The following is a 22,227-nucleotide window of genomic DNA, read 5'->3' on the forward strand; positions in this document are numbered from 1 at the left end:
ATAGGATGTTGACAGTAGCTTAACATTGATCCAAAGAATCACATCAGATTCAACAGAATAAAAAATAAAAAATGTTAAATGTGACAAGTCCTTTTTACAACAGTACTCAGGCTTCTTAGTTTACAGAAGCTATCCTGGATCAATAACATGTTCCACACGTACGATCGCTGACGAGTATTCCGATGAAAGAGGCATGGAGCATTGTTAGGGATCGGAGGTATGAAGCACTGTTTTCCTTCCCTCTCATGTTTTACGGTATCTTTCTGATACGTTAGACAGAGGGACCTTTGAAGGCTCACGTTGATGACATATTCCATGAAGCACGTCACATTTTAGCTTCGTAACTCGTTTATTACGTTTATTATATTTATATACAAAAACATTCAGCAGTTTCGCGTTAACCATGCCATATAATTCAGAACTCTTCTTTGACACGCAATAGGATGTTGACAACAGCTTAAAATTGATCCAAAGAATCGCGTCAGATTCAACAGAACAAAAAAATAATAAATGTTAAATGTGACAAGTCCTTTTTAGAAGAATTTGTGTCAATAAAGAACAGTACGGTCTTGGAATTTAACCAGCATCCGTCATTTCTTGGATAACTCAAATTTAGATTTCATCTTCGCCAGATTACCATATGCATTACCAACGGAGACAAAAGTTCACATGAAATGAACGAATGGAGATTCCATAGGATTAATCTCACCAAAGGGTTGACAACTTGTCCTAGGTATAATTATTATTAATTATCACCAACAACTGTACATCTGGATTTTTATAATCGCACATTGCAATGGTAATTTTGCAGACTCATGCAGAAACAACATATTTGAAGTGTACGTTTTTTTTATTTCTTTTGCAACAACAAAAATTGTTGTGGTTACCTTATTTCCGTAAGATAAAATACTACAAAGACCTATCATTGAATAGAGTTTATATTATCCTTCATATTTTTCCAGTTTATTGAAACTATAAGATTTTTCTTGAGATCATTTTCAAGAAAGAGCATTATGAAAAGAGCTCCCAAAAGAAGCTTGCCAAAAATGTAATCGCAGCGGACATCTAGACTTTCTTTTTCTTTTTTATCTGACGGAAAAAGGTAAACAGCACCTCTATTTGTGTAGCATTTACATGCATAATAATAGACACGCACATTTACATGGTGGAGTTAATGGTCGTATCACAACCAGGACCTACCTGTTGGGTATCTTGGTTAAATCCACCAAGTGTCGCATGGTTGGCCTCCCATGTGGACAATTCCATGGAGACCTTAGTTCTGCTAAGTGGAGGACAATCTGTCAAAGATCAGCCATGAGTGAGTCGTTACCAGGCATAGTTACTGATTCTCTGTAACATTAGCTTCCTCCAAAAAATGCAACATTTTTCCAACTGGTGGCTTTCTTTTTGCATGCATTTTCATCTCAGCATGCACAACCAATTTAAGCTTCGACATGGCATCGGAAAAGCAAAAGGAGTGAGTACGAAAGCTACAAACAAAAGGAGGATGTTCATTCTTACCTTTTGCATCTCATTTTTCCTCAGTGGGTCACCAATCATAACGGAAGACCGGCAAGCACGTGATGCAAACATACTTCGAACCCTCGAGGGACAAATAGAATCCAGAGTATCCATTTTGTAGGTACTCAAAATAGAGCAGTCCCCCTGGGTATCAGCCAGCGCAGAAACAAGTTCCTTAACATCTGTAAAAAAAGTCAAAGCAATAGCAACTGGAGTGAATACATAGCATGTGACTAAACACAAGTTCACTGCAATAGGTTTTTTAAAATTTGTTGAAACTAAAATGATAGCACTTGAATTTGAAAATGGTGGGTAGAGACAAGTTCGGTAAATATGACAACACAAATTCATGTATGGTAAGCCAAACCAGAATAATCACCTGCAGCACCAAACGTTATGTTTTTGCTAAAGGGAACTGCCGTCAACAGAAAATGGCATCCTGGAGGAGCATTCTCATCCTCTTTCAGGATAAATCCATTTTTCCTGTAAATTTCAAATTAAAATTCAACAAAAGTAATGAGGCATAAGGTAAATAGATGGAAATAACAGTAAAAACTGACTAGGACATCAAGATGTCTCAATACCATTGACTAATATCACAGGAATAACAAAGCACCTTTTCAACTTGACTTTAAGAAAAAATTAAACTAAATAAACAACACACTCAAATGAAAAGGGAAGCATATGGGCATGTTGTGTCCATGAAGCCATGTAACAATTAGAGAAACATAACATGAGCATGTTGTGTCCATGAAGAAAAGGAAGAGAAAAAAAAAAGGCTTAGCCACAGCGTGGAGCAACAAGAAAAACAAAGTAAAATAAGCAGCCACAGCGTGGAGCAAGAAGAAAAACAAAGTATAATAAGCTAACAAGTCTAAACATCCATCCAATCACAACTTGAGAAACATAACACTTGCTTGTTTTATTTTGTATATGAAAATAAGAAAATAAATTAGCCTCCGCGAGCATATGCATGAGCAAAGTACCCAAGCAAACTGAATTAAAAAATGCACCAAACAAATCTAGTACAAATTGCCCACGTCAACACTGTCCATCCAATTACTTGAAATAAGCTCCAATATACACAAATGTGAATGGTTTAAGAAAGCTTCTAAATCAATTTAATTACATAAATTGTTTTTATTAGTTATTCAAACTAAAATTAAAAACAATCAGTGTCTTGCATACATTCAAGCTTGTGGTGTCATAGTCACGTGAACATTAGGTTAACTGAAACCTGACTTTCAGGCAATTAATAGATTTATGGAATGCCAAAATGTTGTATAGCACAGTGAAAGAGAGTATACTTAGAAGAGTAAATTGTCTGGCCATTCATCACAATTGATTCCCCTGATTGAGAGGAGACAACTTCCTCCAAGATTTCAATTTCAACTTCAAAATTGTTACTAAGATATGCATTGACGCAAACAGCTCCACTTAAGAAAATCTTAAAAATGCAAATTTGACTTCAGATAATGTGCTTAGCCAAAACAAGAGGCTGGAGCAAAGTGTCAGTACTCTACTTATGACTTGGAGTTCTACGCTGTTGTACGAGCCCTTTGATATTGGAGACACTATTTAATCTACAAAGAGTTTGTTCTGTTTACAGATCATGAAGCACTTAAGTATCTCCATAGCCAAAAGAAGTTGAGTGCTCGTCACGTCAAGTGGGTTAATTTCATGCAAGAGTACACCTTCTCCATTCGCCATCAGTCAGGAAAGCTCAATAGAGTTGCAGACGCCCTTAGTAGAAAGAACAACCTACTGATGTCCATGTCTGTGGAGGTAGTCGGATTTGAAAGTTGCAAGGACATGTATCATGCTGACCCAGACTTCAGCAACATTTGGTATGAGTGCTCTAGTGCGTCTCAACCTCTGGACTCTAAATTTTCCATTCACAATGGCTACCTTTTCCATGGAAATAAGTTGTGTATCCCTCAATATTCATTATGATTACAACTTATTGCAGAACTCCATGGTAATGGAATGTCGGGGCATTTTGGGCAAGACAAGACATTCTTTGATGGATGAACGTTACTATTGGCCCAAGATGAGGAAGGATGTCACCAAGTTTGTTCAATGTTGTCGTATTTGCCAAATCGCAAAGGGGCATACTCAAAACAGTGGTTTGTATACTCCCCTACCTATTCGAGACAGGTCCTGGGAGCATGTTTCTATGGATTTCATTGTCGGGCTTCCGAAGACGATCCGTAGAGTGGATTCAATCATGGTTGTGGTAGACAGATTTTCGAAGATGGCCGTTTTCATTCCATGCAAAAGGACGACAGATGCGTCATTGGTTGCCTCTTACTTTTTCAAAGATGTGGCACGGTTTCATGGACTTCCTCGTTCAATCACATCAGATCGAGATACGAGATTCCTGAGTCATTTTTGGCGTTCCCTATGGTCTCTGCTTAATACGAAACTTCAATTCAGTAGTGCTTATCACCCCCAGACCGATGGCCAAACCGAGGTAGTCAATAGGATTTTAGGAAACTTGCTTAGGTGTCTGGTAGGAGAAAATACCAAAACCTGAGACTTAGTATTACCACAAGCTGAGTTTGCATATAATAACTCAGTCAACCGTTCCACTGGAAAGACTCCTTTTCAAGTAGTGTATGGTCAGTCCCCCAACCATGTTGTCGACTTATCCCCAGTACCAGGTGTTGGAGAGCATGCTCCGACGGCACTAGATGCTGTTGAATATATGCGTGATGTCCATAGTCAGGTGAAGCAGAAGCTCCAAGAGAGCTATGAAACCTACAAGTCCCGTGTTGATCGGGGTCGTCGAGATGTCAATTTTGAAGTGGGTCAACAAGTTTGAGTCTAGCTGCGACCTGAGCGATGTCCTCTTGGCACCTATAGTAAGTTAAGTCCTAGGAAATATGACCCTTTCCGTATCAGTCGACGTCTAGAAAAAAATGCATATCTGCTTGAACTTCCTGAGGATTGGCAAATTTCGCCGATCTTCAATGTTTCTGATCTGTTTCCCTACTCTGGTGACAATAATTCGTTGGAGACGACTTCTCTCCACCCAGGGGAGAATGATGCAGGGCAGGACCAGACCCGTCACTTTCCTAGGTCCAGTTCCTCGCCTCAGGTTCCACCTTCGGGCATCAGGATAGTCCTTGAGCCTTCAGCCGTGGGATCCCTTGTGGAGCCAGAGCTTACGCGAGAGGAGGTTCCTTTGCGTAGATACTCAAGGCGGACCAAGGGTTGAACTGTAAATTTGGTTTACATATGTTATTTTGTTATACATTTTGTTAGTATATTCATTTTGTATCTAAGTGGGTCTGTTTGGATTCGGGCACTTGTTCAGGACCCGACCCGTTGCTTTTCACGTCCGTATAAAAGGGACGACAAGGCTATTTTGTACACAGTTGATATCAAATGAAGAAAAAGTTAACTTTTGTTTCATGCTGTCTTCTTTGTTGTTTTCTAGCGTAAGTGCTTTAGTTTTGAAGTTTCTTTCGTAGTTCTCGTTCATCCTTCATCTTCCAGTTAGTTGTTAGTTGTCATATGCAAATTGGTTTGCATCAGATAAGATGCAAACTTCTGGAGAAAAAAAAGAACTGAACTATTACAGATTCTGAGGACAAGTTCATCATCCCCACATCAGTCAGCTCTACATATCAGGACTCGGGCATTTATCCTCTACAAAGAAAAGGGCCCCAAGGTGTATCCCTTTTATTTGCCGACTTTTCTCCTCCATTTTCATGCCTTTCCCAATGTCTAGATGTGTGATGGCTAAAACAACCAAAAAACTGTGATGGAATTGCAATTCTTATAGCAGCATGAACGCACTAATGTTGCATGTCCTGCAGTCTTTTGAAGTAAATTAATTCAGCCTCTCTCATGCCCCCAAATGTACTCTATTTGCAGAATATATCAGTACTTTCGGTGAACACATGCATCAAGATGAACATCTCAATCCATTGTACCAATAATCAACTGCAGTACCCAGTACCACAAGAAAAGTATCACCGTCTAATATGCTAATTAAAATGAAAAATCCTGTTATATTATCATATCATTCTATAACAACAGTAGAAAGAAAACATATTCAAGATAGGCAAAAATAGTTTTCTTTGTAACACAGATGCCAGATAGAGAGGTGCTAACCGGAATATCTCCATGTTTAGTGACACTACAACTTCTTCTTCAGGTGACAATTCCAGCTTCAATGGCCTAAAGCAATTCATAGAAACAAAATCAATCACAAATTATAGCAACTAGGTATTCAAGTAATAAAGGTCAGTTTGCCTAACTAAAGACATCACAATCAAATAAATATATTCTATAACCATGTGAAAGAAAATAAGAAATGCAAAAGGTGGAGATGAATAGCAAATATAACAGAGCCAAAACAATGAGATTAAGTATATTTTGTAAACCATAAGAAAGACCAAATAAAATGAACTTCAAGCAATTCGCTAGCTAAGTGAATCAGATTATTTGAGCTCCCTTGTGTAGAACAGGGATCTTGGAGTGGTTCACTATGAAGACCCAGTTTAGTTACTCCAAGCAAATCACTTCAGTACCAAGCAAAATCTTGAATTCAATAACCGCGTGTAGTAGATCACAAACTAATATTGGTTCTTTAATCAATACAGTAAGAATTAAAGGTCACTGGAAAGGCAAACAAGTATGTGGATAACAATCTTTTGAAACCTTTGTTTCGCTCTGAAATATTTAATCAAAGTAGCTTGTAGGTAAAGATCCCTTTTCTCGCCAATAATGTAAAAATCTAATGTATTTGATAGTTGTTTTCCATAAACCAGGATAAAAAATATATTATAGCTTGTACATAATCTTCTTATGCTGTACAACAAAAGACTGAATAGAGAAGCGGAAGACCACAGTCCTTTCAATATCATTTTTCACTTACTGAAGTAAAGGTTGCTGATTCATGATGGTTGTCTTTGAGAGCCGCTCAAAATTATATTTCTCATCAGCTGCATGCTGCACCATTCAAGGAAAAGGAGCTACATGAGCAAAGTGAACATGAAAACAGAAACTAGGAACATATACAATCTTCTACACAAAGTACTCATACCTGATCGATGATAAATAAGTCTTGATCAAGCCTCCCAATAATAAAACCAAGATTAAACTGTCCAATCACCTAAATTCATTTTCAATCATGTAAACCCAAATGGATATAGCAAATGTCAGTTCACAGGCAAAGGTAAAGCAACTTAGCAACTAAAAGCAGTTTCTAAATTCTAAGTTAAAAATGAGTTTTCTTCGGGAAAATCTTGGTCAGTCGAAAAAATTAATTAAGTAATGAACATAAAAACCAAGATTCAACTGTTGGATCACCTGTAGGTTCATTCTCAGTTATTTCTATCCAAAATGATAGAGAAAATTTCAGTTCGCAACACAATAGCAACTTGAGCAATAAAAAGTAGCTGTAAGTTAAACACACAATTTTTTCAGCAACATATCAGTGAGCAAAAAGATAAACATAACTTTCTCATTGAGAGAAAAAGCAAAAAACGTAAACACATAATCCAATCTGTCTGTTTGGAATTAAGATAGAGGGAGAGATGTAGACTAAGTTACCCCTACAAAAATGAAGATAGGGATGGGAAAGGCCCTACTATAAGTGATAAAAAGGAGGGTTTTCCCAACAGGGAACCAAATTTAGTCAAGACAGAGATGAACACTTCATGTATGTTTGAAGCCATGAACCTAGAAAAGTAAGTTTGCTTGATAAACCTTCAGTTTGATCTTACCTCATTAACATAGTAAATTCATGAGTATCCAGCATTTTACTATAATCAAGAAAGCAGATGATGTAAAAGTGTCATTTCAATGCAAAGTGACTTCAACACAGCAGGTAGAAAAATATGATATAATGAGATATTCTTCAATAAAGATGGCATCAAACCTAGAAAATAAAAATAAAAGCTTGTCATGCACCAAGGGAGCTAGAGAAGATCCCGAACAGGGAAGTGAACGCAATTATGAAACCTCATCTGAATTTGATCATGAAGCAAAAGGTTGACAAGAACACACTAGAAAAGAAACTTAATGACCTTCATTTTAGCAAAACTCTCTTTTCTGAAGGACCTCTCTAACTCTCTAGTTGCCGCCCACAGAGCCCTTGCTTTAGCTTCTTCATCTTCATGCAAGCAACTTGACTCAATTGTTGCAGCAGAATAGCACCTGCGCCACAAGCAAACAAAGAAAATACCTATTGACTACAAGTCCAGTCTGACATAGTCTAAGAGAACACAAATGTCCACTGACCTGCCTAGGGTCCCATTCCTGTTTACATAATTACTGGGACATAATATTGACAATCGCTGCTCCCTTCTGCTTCTAAGTTCGTTGAAATCAAAATGCAAAGTTGGATACCTATCTGGCATCTCATTAGACAACTTAATCCTTTTTGGACTTTGCACAACTACACCACTAGATGATCGTAACAACTGAGCTGCTTGAGCAGTGCTCTCAACCATATTCTCATCACAGCTATTAGGAAAATCTTGTAGCCCTATATCACTACCCATGAATTGTTCACTTGTCAGATGCTCCTGGATAACATCAAATTTTCATTTTCAAAGGAATCAGGAACAAATATATAAGGTACCATTTTAGAGGCATATTCATGCAAAATCAAGCATAGACAGTCCACAATATAAATTTGAACCAAATATGCTACCTCTCCTTTCCCCATGCACAAGCACATATACAAAGAAGAGAAACTAAAACATGAAGAAATCAACCAACAACTCACGTAAATTGAGCAGCGGGCAAAACCAACACCAAGCAGGCTAAGTCTTAGGGGACCAAAGCAACCTAGTCTTTAGAGGACTCTGTACTCAATATTTACAGAGTACAGATACATGCACGCACAGTTAATCTAAGGCAGTTGAGAAAATGCACACTAGGTCATGTGGCACTACTGCAATCATATAACCTAAAGCCTTTCCCTAAAATTCTGGGTGAGACAAACCTGAAAAAAAAATTCACCTCCTTTACTTTTCTATAGGACCTTTGGAACAAATGTTGGAGAACCAGAAAAAAAGGACGACTAAAGGGAAAAAATAATTAAATAAGACTATAAAATCATCTAACAGTACTTTCACAGCCAAGTTTTTTATATGACTTGAAGGAAAAACTAAAATATATTAATGTTATCTGCAAGTACCAATTCATTCAGGGGATCTAGCCATCGATATGATACACATGCATGCGCATGCACACACACACACACACACACACATATACATATATCAACACGACACCCTAAATAACGTTTGCATCTCTATGAGCACGACACTCTGAATAATATATCTACCTTTCTCCTTAATGAAACTTCAACAATAAATATTCTATAAGAAAGCATATAGACTTAGTAATTAGGGTCGTCAAGAGACTGAAGACTGTAAAAGTTAACATCCAACCACATATATATAATACACACACACACACGTAATCTTGTTCAGCAACTTAAAAGCATACATCGAAAACTCAAGTCTTTCTTTATTTTTGGCTTTGAAGAGAAAACAAAAGATCTTCCTTTCAGCAGCAATCAACTTCTGCACTAAAATTTCCATAGGCTTATCAAATCATCCAAATAAAAGAAAAATTCTCAAACAAAGATATCCGAACCAGAGATGCCAGCATCAATTGTACACTGAAGACTGTATATGGAAACATATCAAATTAAAAATGCGTGCCATGGATAAGCCAATCAGCACATTTAGATTTTACAGTTTAAAGAGATTTAAATGAACCAGCATATTTAATTTTTTCAAGAGTTAAACACATTGGTGCTTGCTCATGTACAGTACCTGTTGGGATTCTTTATCAAGAACCATACATCTAATGATCTCTGGGGCCTCCGATTTATGTGCTCCATGACATATATCCTCCTCCTCTTTCAGCTCATCACTATGGCTAGCAGAAGCACGCACTAAACTAGATCTAGCTAAAGTTTCATATGGTTTCACATAGGAACCACACTTCTTCATGTTACAGGCCATTAGACTGTTCCTTAAAATTGGTTCTTCAGAGAGTAATGTACAGCTTTCCTCTCGATCATTTCTGTTAACTGTTACAAACTTCGTAAGCTTAGATTGGCTTATTTTCTGCCCAGGCAATGAATTTCTGTTATTTACTGAATGAGGCAACAGCTTACGAGAAGGTATCTTATAATCATTAAGATTGGTACTTAGACAGGGAGTATCTTTAACCTTCATTGTCTTGTCCTCCACATCTCCTGCCTGATTAGGACTCCATAAAACAGGAGAAGAGTTGGCCAGATTAACATTTTTTTCACTTAGATCTACAGCTCTTTCCTCCTCATCCTGAGACTTAACATGCTTTTGATCCAATATATCATCTAAAGTCTCCACAAGAATCTGGTTAGCAAGAAGAGATGTATCATCTTGGTTTTCAGATTCTTCACGACGCACTGGATAAGACAAAGAAAGAGAATCTTCATCAGCGCCTTGAGTCTCAGGAACGTCAGTTAATTGAAATGTATTTATGGAATAACTACAGTTGCTTGGGGAATAAATCCTCTCCACTGCTTCTCTCAAAGCCAACATCACTGAACCTTCATCAGAAAAGAAAATCTTTCTTTTATCAGGAGTCACGTTGATATCGTATTCCTTAGTTGGCAAAATGAAATTCATGATGGCAATAGGATATTGCTTGGAATTTAAACTTTTATAGAATTCATTGATAAGCTTGCTAGCTTTTGGCAGATCCACTGGCCGGCCATTTACATAAAAGAATTGCCTATCACCCAATGTACGACCCCTACCAGAACCAGGCTTTGAAAGAAAACCTTCAATATGGATATTGTCTGATAGGTGCAAGTCCAAAGGTTCAAGGCATGCAAACATTTTCATGCCAAATACCATTATTATGTTATCCCTCAAGGAGGTGCTTCCCTGGGTCTTGAGAGCGACATACTTGGGATTTTTCCCTACTTTATTAGTGCAAACCAGCCGAACCCCCTTTGCAATAAGAGCATATGCCTGAATAAGAAAAATAAAAATGAGAAACTTCGTGACAGTAGCCAGATCAATCAATTATCATTTAGGAATGACATAAAAGAAGAACCAAAAGAAAGACAAAAATCAACAGAAAATAACAATGTGTAGGGATGTCCCAGAAACAAATGAAATGTAATCACAACCTTTTCTTTGAATATGCAGACATAAAAACGAAATAAAGAGGAGAAAAGAACCTAACGGAAGATATGTACTTTTACCTACTGCAGTTTAATTCCCAGAATAAGAAGACATGCAACTTTGTAGAAGAAAGGTATCATATGGAAAATGAAAATTACTTAATTATCAACAGTTTGATCTCAGGAGCTTCACTACACAAGCATTTTGACAGCATTGAAGTACTCTTTGCACATCAAAATAATAGGAAAACAGTGTGAAGCAAATTATTGGAACAAACAAGCACTAGAGAGAGTAATCATATCAATATGTAGCACCAGTAAAGAAATTATTCAACAAACAGATGACTGCATATTCACAATGTGCGGAGACTATCAATTTACATAGATGTGTTGCAGTGTTAGATCTACATTTCCTACCCTTTTACATATCTTAACAGGGCATTCATTCTTCATATGTTTGTAGGTATACCATACCTTAGGTGAAACTTAACTAGTTATCTTAGATTCTTTATAAGACATGAAAAGCCAGCATATTTAGTTTCATCTTCGGAATTTGCATAAATATAGGGTCCTTAACCAGTTATTGTATTTTTTTTTCTCCTCCAGGACAAGAAATGCTTTCAAGCAACAGCTGGTGAAAATAGCTTCATTATTGCATGTGGCAGCATCCAAATGGGAAGATTCAACTGCATGAAACATATGCATGGAAGGAAAAAAACAGCAGGATGAGAAAGAAGCACTACACATGCAGTAAGGAAATAAGCTTTGCAAACTCCCGTCGGACATTGCGACTGAATTCCTTACACCTCACAGGCAGAGGAGAGAACAACTTTTCAACAGTTACTGTGGTGCCAACTTGGCGTGCCATTTTCGTTTCTGAAGTTATTAGGCCAGAATGATCAAATATCAAATGAGTACCAACTTCTTCATTTCTTGTCCTTGTTTCCACAGATAAGTTCCCTAATGCACATAAAGAACTCAATGCCTCTCCTCTAAATCCAAAAGAACTCAAGGATTGAAGATCAGAAAAATCCGCTATTTTGGTAGTATGATGTTTGAGAGCAAGCCCCTGCAAGAAGAGACACCTAAATTATTACAGAAATTTTTCCACTCACTAAGCAACAGAATAGTAATGTTGGGAAAAAACAAAAGAACATAGCATGTAAAGACAAAAACCGCAGTTTCATTCTCATCGAACATGGATACACAAAAGAATGCAATTGCTAGATCTGTTAAAAAGTCGAAATCCCTAAAAATCTGGCACAAACAAAAAGCAACACCCCGCCATCCCTGGATCAGATACTCTTAACTCCTACATATGCAAATAACAAATATGGTCCATGTCATGGATAGATTTTCGACATTGAAAATCAATAGACTTATTTCTATTAGTCAGTGCATCTTGAAGCCATAACCGGTCCTAATTGAACCACTGGGGCGGTAGACTTCCAGTTCAACCAAATTCACTGTTTAAATCCAAAATTCTACACATTCCGTCCAGAGAACTACTGGGCACTAGACTTCCAGGTCCACCAATTTCACTGTTTTAAAATCCAAAATTGTACGCATTCCTTTCAGAAGTTTGTCTCTGACAAACCATCAAATCGCCAAACCTGATCATTTCACAAAAAAATGACGTTCCCTACCTCAAAGTCACACGCAAAAACCAACTTCCGATCGAAACCTATTGCAGTGCAGGTGACAGAAAATATAAAATTCCAGTCGCCATGGTTCTCAATATTCCCATCTTTTAATCACCGGAAAGTTGATATTTTTAGGTGCATATCTTTCAACAAAAACCTAAGGTTTGCGAAATCATTCGACTGGAATCATCTTTCTTGATAAACAAGCAAAACGACGCACGAACCTGCATTGCGGGGTAATAAGAGAACACCTAACGCGTTTGAAAACTGAACCCACCCATTGATTTATCCTTTTTTCAAGGAACGTAATATGACAAACTCATACCAGATGGGAAGGGCGAACTGCTTCAAGCTGGTGCATCCCAACCCTCTCCAATGTAATCACAGAGAAGACTATCCTACTCCTTGGCAAAGGTATCCGATCGAGTCCTGATAAAGAGAGTCCGGAAAAGGATCCTAAAACCGCACCACTTGCAATGGGTTTCCTCAATAAACAAGAGCGACACGTATAGGAAGAGAAAGTATGTATGTGTGTACCTGGAAGTTGTGGGGTGGGATGCCGCAGCCATTGTCGGCGACCTTGAAGGACTCCCGGCCGTACTCATTGAGGGCGATGTCGATGGAGGTAGAGCCGGCATCGAGGCTGTTCTCGACGAGTTCCTTAACGGCGGAGGGCAGGTCCAATATCACCTGCCCTGAGCATATCCTGTGCACGTCCCCCTTGTTGATTGGCCGTATAACTCCGGCCGCAGGCGACGACGAGCCGCCCGCGCGGGCGCCACCGCCACCCGCGCGGGCGCCACCGCCACCCGCTTCCATCGTTACGCCGACGGAAATCCTCCCGCCAAGCCCCCACAAACGCGAGACTCCCGCGGGAAATTTACCCGCCAGCACTTCCCGCGCCAAGGGTTATACCTTTGCCAGAAACGGATCCGACCTTTTCTTCCGTTTTATATCTAGACGGTGGTGGAAATTGCAATATTATCAGTATCGGATCTCGTCTTGTATATCGAGTCGTGTCGGCCGAAATTTACATTCATGTATTAGGTTCTATAAAACCTTAAATATAAAGCGATTTGGTTTGGTCCAAACAACTTTTATATTAGCCGAAATCTGGGGATATGGCTCTTTTTCGGCTTTTACTTGCGTTAATTAGCTAGCCGTAGCACGCGTATCGGCTGATCAGGGCAATAGTCGCCGATACTAGTGGGACTTTTCCCGTTATGAATCTTAATACCGTTTACATTCCCTCCATTTCGTTAGCGTCGCCGATGGTAGTAGTGATATATAAAGCTTAAAAACCTCTAACCCAACCAGCTATATTGTTCTCCTTAAAGTCCATCCATGTTTTTTGTAAAGTAATGCATGTTTCAAATCAAGAAAGAAATATAGAGTTCGATTCGACGGTAAATTTCACCAACCGCAGATTTAAGATCAGCCTTTGATCCGATATTTGAGGCCGCCAGCATTGGCTCACAATTGAGTTATTGTGATGTAAACGAAGTTTTTTAAGAAATGGTTTTGAAATCAAGTCGGCTAAGCTGCTTTTTATAAGAATTGACCGATCATGCGATTCAGCGGAACTAGTTGTGTGTTTCTTTCTCAACAATTGGAATTTCTGAAAAGATTAAAATACAATATGCTTTAAATTGTTTAAAAGCGACTCATAGCTTTCTCTTGAATTGGGTTTATTGCCACTTGTTCATTTTGAATCAGTCAATCCTGATTACATTTATGTAAATTAAATTGATCACAACTACTCTGCTAGACTTGCTGTTCCATGTGCATTAATTAAAAGAGGCATGCCCTTCCGAAGCTAAATCTCCAATGGCTTCCAATGCCATGGAAAAGTTCAAGACATGCAGAGAGACAAGAATGGTAGTTGATATACGACTTTCACTTAATTGAATGTCCTCCCTCCTTCATCTTCCATTTCCGATGCCACGGAAGAAGGCTCGATGCGAACAATTGCGCGATGATTTCACATGAACTCACGAAGAAGAGAGAAGACCATTTCAACAACTTAACATCTCATTTTTACAATCAATCGAACATCATGAAGAAAAACAAAGAGTAAGCGATGGAATTATCGATACAATTCAATGGAACGCACGGAAATAACGTAAGAGAGAGAAGAGATAAATCACCAAGTAAACGCTCTGCTTACACATTGACAGAGCTTAAGGTGGGGCCGCTTACATTGGTCAAAAGCGAGCCGTATTAGCCTCGTGGTAGCTGGTCCAGCCGGAGGAGCCCGCCACCGGTGGTGTCGTGCCCTCCCGTCCCCCGCCACCACCACCGTAGTCCTCGAATTCCGCGGCATGGGCCTCCCTGAGCACCTGGAGCAGCGCGTCTGCCTTCTCCTTGGTCCGCCCGCTCCCCTGCGAGGCAAGCCTCCTCAACTCATAGAGGAGGCTGCAGTCCGGCCCGGTGTCCACCAGCCGCGCTTTCCCCTTCCCTACCATTAGAAGCATGAGCGCCACTGCTTGCTCCACCACTGGTCCGGCGCCTTTAGCTCCCACTATCGCCTCAGTCGCGCTGTCGAGCACGTCGGAGCCCAGCAGTGCCCTCCGTCCTTCATCCAGTGTCGCGAGGTTGTACAGGATCATGAAGCACCGCGCTCGGACAACGCCGTCGTCGGCCGAGGCGGAACCGCCTCCGATAACCCCCGCCGTTCTCCTGGCGCGTCTCGCCAGTATCGGGACAGCGCCTGCGTGAATCATCTTGATCCTGTTTGCCGCGTGGAGAGAGAGGTAGTAGAGGGCCAAAGCCGCGTCCTCGGCGGCGGCGGCGATGTCGCGGCCCCCGCCCGTGCCGAGGAGTTCGAGCAGGAGCGGGATCCCGCCGATCGCTGCGATCACAGATCGGTTCTCCTCCTCCACGGCGAGGCTGAAGATTGCGGCTGCGGCGTGGCCCCTCGACTCACTGCACCCGTTCCGGAGGACGTCGAGCAGGAATTGGAGAGCGCCCGCGCGGACCAGCTGCACCTTGTTCTCCTTCTCCAGTGACAGGTTCACGATCGTGGCGACGGAGTCGCTCTGCGCCTGCAGGCTACGCGACGTGGAGAGCTCGAACAGGGCATTGAGGAGGCCTTTGTCCGATGCGAGCGTCGACCGGCAGGAGAGGTCCGTTCGGGTGAGTTGCCGGAGATCGTGAACCGCCGCCTCCTTCTCTGCCACGTCGTGCCTCAGGAGTCGCTGCGTGAACCGGGACGGGATGTCACCGCCTTGGTCATCGTTGGCGTAATCAGAATGGAAGCCTGAGGGGATTCTCGGGGAGACTGGAAAGGAGAAGGCGGAGACCTGATCGGGTTTCAAGTTGGTGGCGGAGTGTATGACGCGGGGTTCGAGTGGGGGAGCAGAAGGTCGGGGGTCGAGAGGGCTGAATGAACCCGGAGCTAAGGTCCAGACGTTGGGATCAGGCTGGGCGGTGGGGCGGAGGAGGTTGGCGACGCAGAGGCGGGCTTCCTCGATCGACGGCGGGGAAGGGAGGGGGAGGTCGTAGGACTGGCAGAACCGTCGGATAGCGGAGTGGAGGGAGCGGTTGGAGATGAGGGAGGCCGAGTGGCCGTCACCCAGGAGGGACTCGCCGTTGATGTAGCAGTGTGTCTGGCCGGACTCGAGCCAGGCGGAGACGCAATTCCGCTCGTAGGTTTGGCCCGAGGGGACGATGACGGGGTCGGACATGGGTCGGGCGGATATGGGGCAGAGGAACTCCGGCGGCCACAAGACGTCGTCTGGTGGTGCCGGCGACGATGCCGACTGGTGGTGATGGGCGTCTGAGCTCATCGTGCCTAGGTCGCAGGGCGGGGGAGGGAGAGATGGAGGTTTTTTATCGCTCTCTGCTCTGCTCTGGTCGTCGGACAACGAGTGGAGGGACCATACTCCTTCCAACGCACGGTCGTGAACCCGTCAAACGTTGACCTTTCTTCCTCGCAGTCGGTCTAGCTATTCGGCTCGGCTCGAAGCGTTTACGAAAGTTTAACTTGCTTAGTTATTTTTTAGAACCACAGGTAGTAATGCATTAGATTATTATATGCGACCCCCCCTATTTATTTTGAGTATGTAACTTGTATTTTGCATTTGCACATAGTATTTATGTCAATGTTTCTTCATATTCTTCTTGTTATTGAACGTTCCCATCACACCTTTTTTGCTATAACTATGTTTTTAAGGGGGGGCATTTGACACACGATGAATGTTCTCATCACGCCAGCTCGGCTTCACCAGCCAGCCTTGCACATTCCGTCACCGTGAAAGGCAAGGTAAAGAATTTAGTCATGGCAATCAAATGCCAAAAATGCCCCTTACTTTCTTAATTTGTACCTTCTTCTAACAACTAAGTTGGGTAGGCGTTCCATCTTTTATGTCAATGAGTAGAAGCTGGTTGGTCTTAAATTGTAGTTAATATGGAGTCGCCAAGGGACCGAAGAAATTTAACGCATCATAGATTGTGTGGTAGATCTACCAAGAACCACTTCAAGCCATACAACACAATGCGCACATATTTACTTATCCAAAGCTCCATTCATACTCTACAGTGAGTGGAGTGTATGGATGAAGGTGAAAAAATGTCTCATAGCATATTTTTGTCTTATGTCTCATAGCAACTGCTTGTTCACAAACCCTAACCTACAGCATTAACGAAGAGACTTATATTCGACTCGAGTGGGCCACTAACTAGGTCCACGATCAACCCTTAGTGGGACCCACCCATGGGTGGCTCCTCCGGAGCAGAAAAGTCCTCGACTACTTGAGTCCGAGTCTCGCTGCTTTGGAGCCTCTCGTGGAAAAAAGAAAAGCACAAAAACGCTGAACGACTGGGTCCAATGAAAAGGCCGTGAGGTTGACATCCCTCTCTTTCATTGTTGAAAGAATCCAAGTTGCTTGGGTTACATTACATGAAACTGACAAGTCTCGGCTTGAGCTCGCTGATTTACACGAAACTGAACCGAGCCGTAGGCTCGTTTATCTAAAGGTCGAGCAACCCTAACAGTCCTCCCTCCGGGGCGTTGGCTTCGATCAGATTTGCGTCTCGTAAGGTATAACAAAACTGTCTTCAACATGACATTTTTTCCATTTTTTTTTTTTTTGTAACCATTTGTTGGTACGAAGGCGGGAACCATCTCCATCGGCTTCTTAGATTAAAAAATTGTGCATCACATGGTTTTCTGGTTATCGAATAGCTCCCAAGTTATTTATTTTTATCGTAGCTGTTGTTTTCAATAATGTTTTGATTTAAATAAAATAATATCAACCAGAATCTATGCGAAACAATGATTAATACGTTAGGTGCGTGTATCACAATGTGGCTCATATCGTATGATGTTAAAAAGCAAATCTATCTTCTTCTTTTGTCAATTGGCGCTACTTGGTTCGCTGAATTTCAAGCTCGATTAACTTGTTCAACATTGGAGTGGAGGAGGCTGCTCTCCTCGTAAACAGGCTGATTCGATTCAACAGGCTGCCCTCCTTGGATCACGAACGCACCGGTACTCTTAACGCTATAGATCCAATAGTTGGTTTCTGATCCCCGCTCTCTCACTCCCTCTCAAACGCACACACGGTGCGAGCGGAATCGGAGGTCGGAATCCGTCGGGTTCTACGATGAGCGCCATGGAGTCCCTGATCCTGGAGCTCCACGAGATCGAGGCTGTGAGATTTGGCAGTTTCAAGCTGAAGAGCAACATCACTTCCCCTGTCTACATCGACCTCCGTCTTATGGTCTCCTTCCCTCGTCTACTCTCCCGCACCGCCTCCTTTCTCTGGGACTCCCTCCCGCCAGCCTCCTCCTCCTTCGACCTCGTCTGCGGCGTTCCGTACACTGCCCTCCCCATTGCCACCTGCATCTCCCTCTCACGCTCCATCCCTATGGTCATGCGCCGGAAGGAGGTGAAGGAGCACGGCACCAGCAAGTCCATCGAAGGCGCCTTCTCCCCAGGCCTCTCCTGCCTCGTCGTCGAGGACCTCGTCACCAGCGGCTCCTCTGTTCTCGAAACCGCTGCCCCGCTGCGCTCTGCCGGACTCCTGGTCTCCGACGCCGTCGTTCTCATTGACCGCCAACAGGGAGGGCGGGAGAACCTTGCCGCGGCGGGCATTCGTCTCCATTCGGTCCTCACCCTCACCATGATCCTTGACACGCTTCTCCGGCATGGAAAGGTGACCAACGATATTGCTGCGTCCGTCAGAGCCTTCCTCGAAGAGAACCGGACGGTGGCAGTGCCTGCACGGGCTTCGCTGCCGGTGCCTTCCACGGCTAAGGCCAGGACTCCATACGGAGAGAGGGCGGCATTGGCGAAGAATCCCATGGGGAAAAAACTACTGGAGTTGATGGAGCTGAAGCAGACCAATCTGTGCCTCGCGGCCGATGTTCCCACCGCCGCTGGGTTGCTCAGCCTCGCCGATAAGGTGGTTGATGTCATCTCTCGTGCGTTTATTCGAATAATTGATTAAGTCAATCCTTTCTTGTTTGGTCAGATTGGGCCAGAGATTTGCTTGCTGAAGACGCATGTGGATACCTTGTCCGACTTCACTCCGGAATTCGGATTGCAGCTGCGAGCGGTATGGCTTCTGTTCCTGCTGTTCGACCTAGGGGGCTTCCCCAGATGAAATTCCATTTCATTTATTTTTCTATTGTAATTATTGTTATGCATAAGTCAGCTACGCTTGCATAAGTTAAAATTTTATTATTATTATTTTTCAAAATCTAGCTGCAGTTGCGTCTGCTTCATAGTCTAAAACTCAAAAATCCATTGTTGCGTGGGTTTAATTGGATGTAACATTGGGATTTTATAGTAGTTGAAAATTTGATTATTTCGAATTTTTGGAATATAAATTGTTTTTTACTGATCAATATGAACTGATCCAATAGTGACGTTATAAATTCAAAATTGCAGGGATTGCATCCATCCATCAGAGTTTTCAAATAAACTTCAAAATTTGCATCTTAAAATGTAGTAGCACAATTTTTTGTGTAATTATATTAGGCCGGATCCTCATCATTTTGGAGCTGTTTTAACTTTTATGTTATGTAGACAAATATAACTGGCATTATTGATTTAGGCGTGGTTAGTGGAGGTCCGTAAACTAATTGTGGATCTCAATTGTTAGGTGGGAAGACGTGGGATTAAAGGCTCTCACTTATTATAATCTGATTCCTCTTAGTCATTGGAATCTCATGCTCATGAGAGTCTACGTTGGCTTTGAATGTCACTTCTTAATTGAGTTTTTTTTTTCTTCTTCTTAAAAGCTTTTACTTATCGATTTATGGGTTGTTCATACAATTTCACGTGTTGTTCTGTTCCCTGAACAACTCTTGCTCATTTTCGAATTTGGATTAACTGCTTCTCGAATCTGATTCCCACCTGCAAATTGTCCTAGGCACACTTGAGCAGCACAACTCCACGTGCTTTTGTTTATAAAGAAAATGTGTATGCGACTTCTATGATTTACTGAACTGATAGCATGTATTGGTTTCGATACTTCTCATTCCTAGATATGCTTTTTGAATAATGAGAAAAATCGATACCTCATATTGCACAACTCACTTGAAATAAAATGACTAGGTTTTTTAGTTTAATTGTTTCGGTACAAAGTATGAGTTTTGAAAAATTAGCACCATGAGTTTGTTGATATGGTTGGAGTTGGATGAACTTGCAGGGCTGCTGTTTATGCTGTATTGAGAGCCAGGCTTCAGGTTGGACTCTTGGGAATACCATGCCTACCTGGTGATTTTGTCAAAGTGCTGCACTCGATAGGATTTTCACCCTTCACAATGTAACATTGTGGCTAGCACCTAAAATGATGCTTGTTGGAATTCGTGCACGGAATCCAACATGGGTGCCTCTAGGTGGATTGGAGACCCCATAATGTCTGACCCCTGGCTTTCAAGCATAGCTTTTCATATGTCTAGGAGTATTGTCTTGGGACCTCTATATAAAGAGTCTTTGCTCCTTTGGTATCATATTAATATCAAGGCTGGAAAATGTCTTTTTTTTTTGTTTTTTGTTTTCCCAGAGGCTGGTCACATCCAACCAGAATTTACATGTTAAATCTGCAGTAACATGGGCTAAAGCATTTCAATATTGTTGCAAGAAATAAAATGAGCTCAGTTTGAAGATCTGAGGAGAATATGAATGTTATCACAGTTTGTAGTAATATTGCAAAACGTGCAAAAAAATTTTCATTTGTTCCAAGGGATTAAGAATTTAAGAGTTAACCACTGTCTTGCTTACCTAGCTACTCAATCTTGTATCTTTCGAACAACAGATATCTTGTTAAGACTTGCAGAAACTTCTGTAACTTAGTTTCTGTTTGTGATCTCCTATTGTGTGCCTTATTGATTTTCTTCTTAATGAGGAGTTGACGTAGTAATCTGTGTCAAGATTGCAGAGAAGCATAATTTTCTTGTATTTGAAGATCGCAAGTTTGCTGACATAGGAAATACAGTTACCATGCAATATGAAGGGTGAGATTATTTTTTGTTCTTGTGAATTCTTTTAGGTAGTTTTGTAACTCTTTTAACTAAGTTTAGTTTAGTGTGAACCTTGCAGAGGCATTTACCACATATTGGATTGGGCAGATATTGTTAACGCACACATAGTCTCTGGTCCTGGTATTGTTGATGGTTTAAAATTGAAGGTAATAAGATGAAAATTTACATTCATTCTAGTACCAAAATGAAAGTCGTTAGTTAAATTATGTGCAACCTCATGACTCTCAGGGCGTGCCTCGTGGAAAAGGGTTGTTATTACTTGCGGAAATGAGTTCTTCTGGTAACCTCGCCAAAGGGGATTACACTTCTTCTGCTGTCAAAATTTCTGCAGAGCATCAAGACTTTGTTATGGGGTTCATATCGGTCAATCCAGCAGCATGGAAAGATAGGCCATTGGATCCTGGACAAATTTATGCGACTCCTGGTGTTCAAATGGTCAGTGGAGGTGATGATCTAGGACAGCGATACAACACACCTTATTCGGTAACCGCATCGATCTAGCATCAGCTGTGGTCCTGTTTAACTTATAAGTTCAGTATCATGGTCGAGATATGCGCCTCAGAATTTATTGCAGCTCTATTCGATTATTAAATTGATTGGTGAATTAGTATCATGGCCACCTTGCGTTTATGATGCAATATGTTCTCTGGAGCTACTTTTTATGGTTCACGGCGCACCTAGTTAAAATATCATATTTGTAGGAGAAACAGTTTAGTTACTTTTGACATGTATGTGGTACAGGCAATTCACGATCGAGGAAATGATATAATCATTGTTGGTCGTGGAATCATCAAAGCAGAGGATCCTGTTGAAGCTGCCAGAAAATATCGATTCGAAGGTTGGGAAGCATATAAGTCAAGCTGTAGATAATTTTTTTGTCAACTCTTACGCTTCTTTTCTTGACGCTCTTAGTGCATAATGTGGATTTTTTTCCACTGTGTCATTATGCTTCTTTGCTATATTAGATTCGCAGCAAATTGTTGTTGCATCCTTTTTCTTGCTTCAACCTAATGGTGGCTGCTCAGGAGTGGGGTGTACAAAGGGCAGAATGATCCTTCCGGGTGTAGGTTTTAGTTGCTTATTAAGTGCCGGGAGAAAGGTAATAAAAATTAATAATTGAGTTATGAGGAACTCCAAAGTGCTCGCAGCTGCTTAAGACTTTCTATTCAATACGTTAACATATGAGAGCATTTTAGTGCACGTTACAATTTTTTTTTTTCAACATTTTCTCAATATGTGGATGTTCGATCCAATTTCGTTCATGTTTGTAGGATCATTTCTATTAATCTCTCTTGACGCTCCTCCCCCACCAAAAAAGAAAAAAAAACCCTGCAACAGGCATATCTACGGATGTTTTTGCTTAGAATAAATGGTTTATACACTAGCTTTTTTTTTTTTGGTTTCTGAGAAAAATTA

At 41.3% G+C, this 22,227-nt stretch overlaps 3 protein-coding genes across 6 annotated transcripts; 1 reads left to right on the plus strand and 2 right to left on the minus strand.

The window, feature by feature from the left end:
- Positions 1–922: 922 nt before the first annotated feature.
- On the minus strand, positions 923–13,224 carry LOC116255849 (DNA mismatch repair protein PMS1). Of its 3 annotated transcripts, none has more exons than XM_031631924.1 (11): positions 12,856–13,224; positions 11,421–11,744; positions 9,327–10,520; positions 7,777–8,063; positions 7,563–7,692; positions 6,578–6,646; positions 6,410–6,483; positions 5,644–5,709; positions 1,901–2,004; positions 1,522–1,703; positions 923–1,298 (listed from the first exon to the last, which is right to left on the minus strand). In XM_031631924.1, the coding sequence occupies exons 1-11, from the start codon at positions 13,135–13,137 to the stop codon at positions 1,197–1,199; spliced, it is 2,814 nt and encodes a 937-aa protein (XP_031487784.1). In that variant the 5' UTR covers positions 13,138–13,224; the 3' UTR covers positions 923–1,196. The 3 variants fall into 3 exon arrangements, with proteins under 3 accessions (XP_031487784.1, XP_031487783.1, XP_049934160.1); XM_031631923.2 differs by lacking the exon at positions 923–1,298 and adding an exon at positions 1,308–1,447; XM_050078203.1 differs by lacking the exons at positions 923–1,298; positions 12,856–13,224 and adding exons at positions 1,308–1,447; positions 12,644–12,743.
- A 1,082-nt stretch (positions 13,225–14,306) lies between these two features.
- Positions 14,307–16,368, minus strand: LOC116255850 (U-box domain-containing protein 39-like). The gene has a single exon (XM_031631926.2). It carries the CDS (start codon positions 16,104–16,106, stop codon positions 14,523–14,525), a length of 1,584 nt encoding a protein of 527 aa, XP_031487786.1. The 5' UTR covers positions 16,107–16,368; the 3' UTR covers positions 14,307–14,522.
- A 1,313-nt stretch (positions 16,369–17,681) lies between these two features.
- Positions 17,682–21,967, plus strand: LOC116255536 (uridine 5'-monophosphate synthase-like). 2 transcript variants are annotated; one of them, XM_031631393.2, is made up of 6 exons: positions 17,682–18,725; positions 18,795–18,878; positions 20,702–20,784; positions 20,870–20,957; positions 21,040–21,294; positions 21,553–21,967. In XM_031631393.2, the coding sequence occupies exons 1-6, from the start codon at positions 17,925–17,927 to the stop codon at positions 21,679–21,681; spliced, it is 1,440 nt and encodes a 479-aa protein (XP_031487253.1). In that variant the 5' UTR covers positions 17,682–17,924; the 3' UTR covers positions 21,682–21,967. The 2 variants fall into 2 exon arrangements, with proteins under 2 accessions (XP_031487253.1, XP_049934119.1); XM_050078162.1 differs by having other exon boundaries at positions 21,040–21,341; positions 21,553–21,770.
- The last annotated feature ends 260 nt before the right edge of the window (positions 21,968–22,227 follow it).

This window comes from Nymphaea colorata, chromosome 6 (assembly GCF_008831285.2).
Source record: "Nymphaea colorata isolate Beijing-Zhang1983 chromosome 6, ASM883128v2, whole genome shotgun sequence".
Taxonomy (NCBI): Eukaryota; Viridiplantae; Streptophyta; class Magnoliopsida; order Nymphaeales; family Nymphaeaceae; genus Nymphaea; species Nymphaea colorata.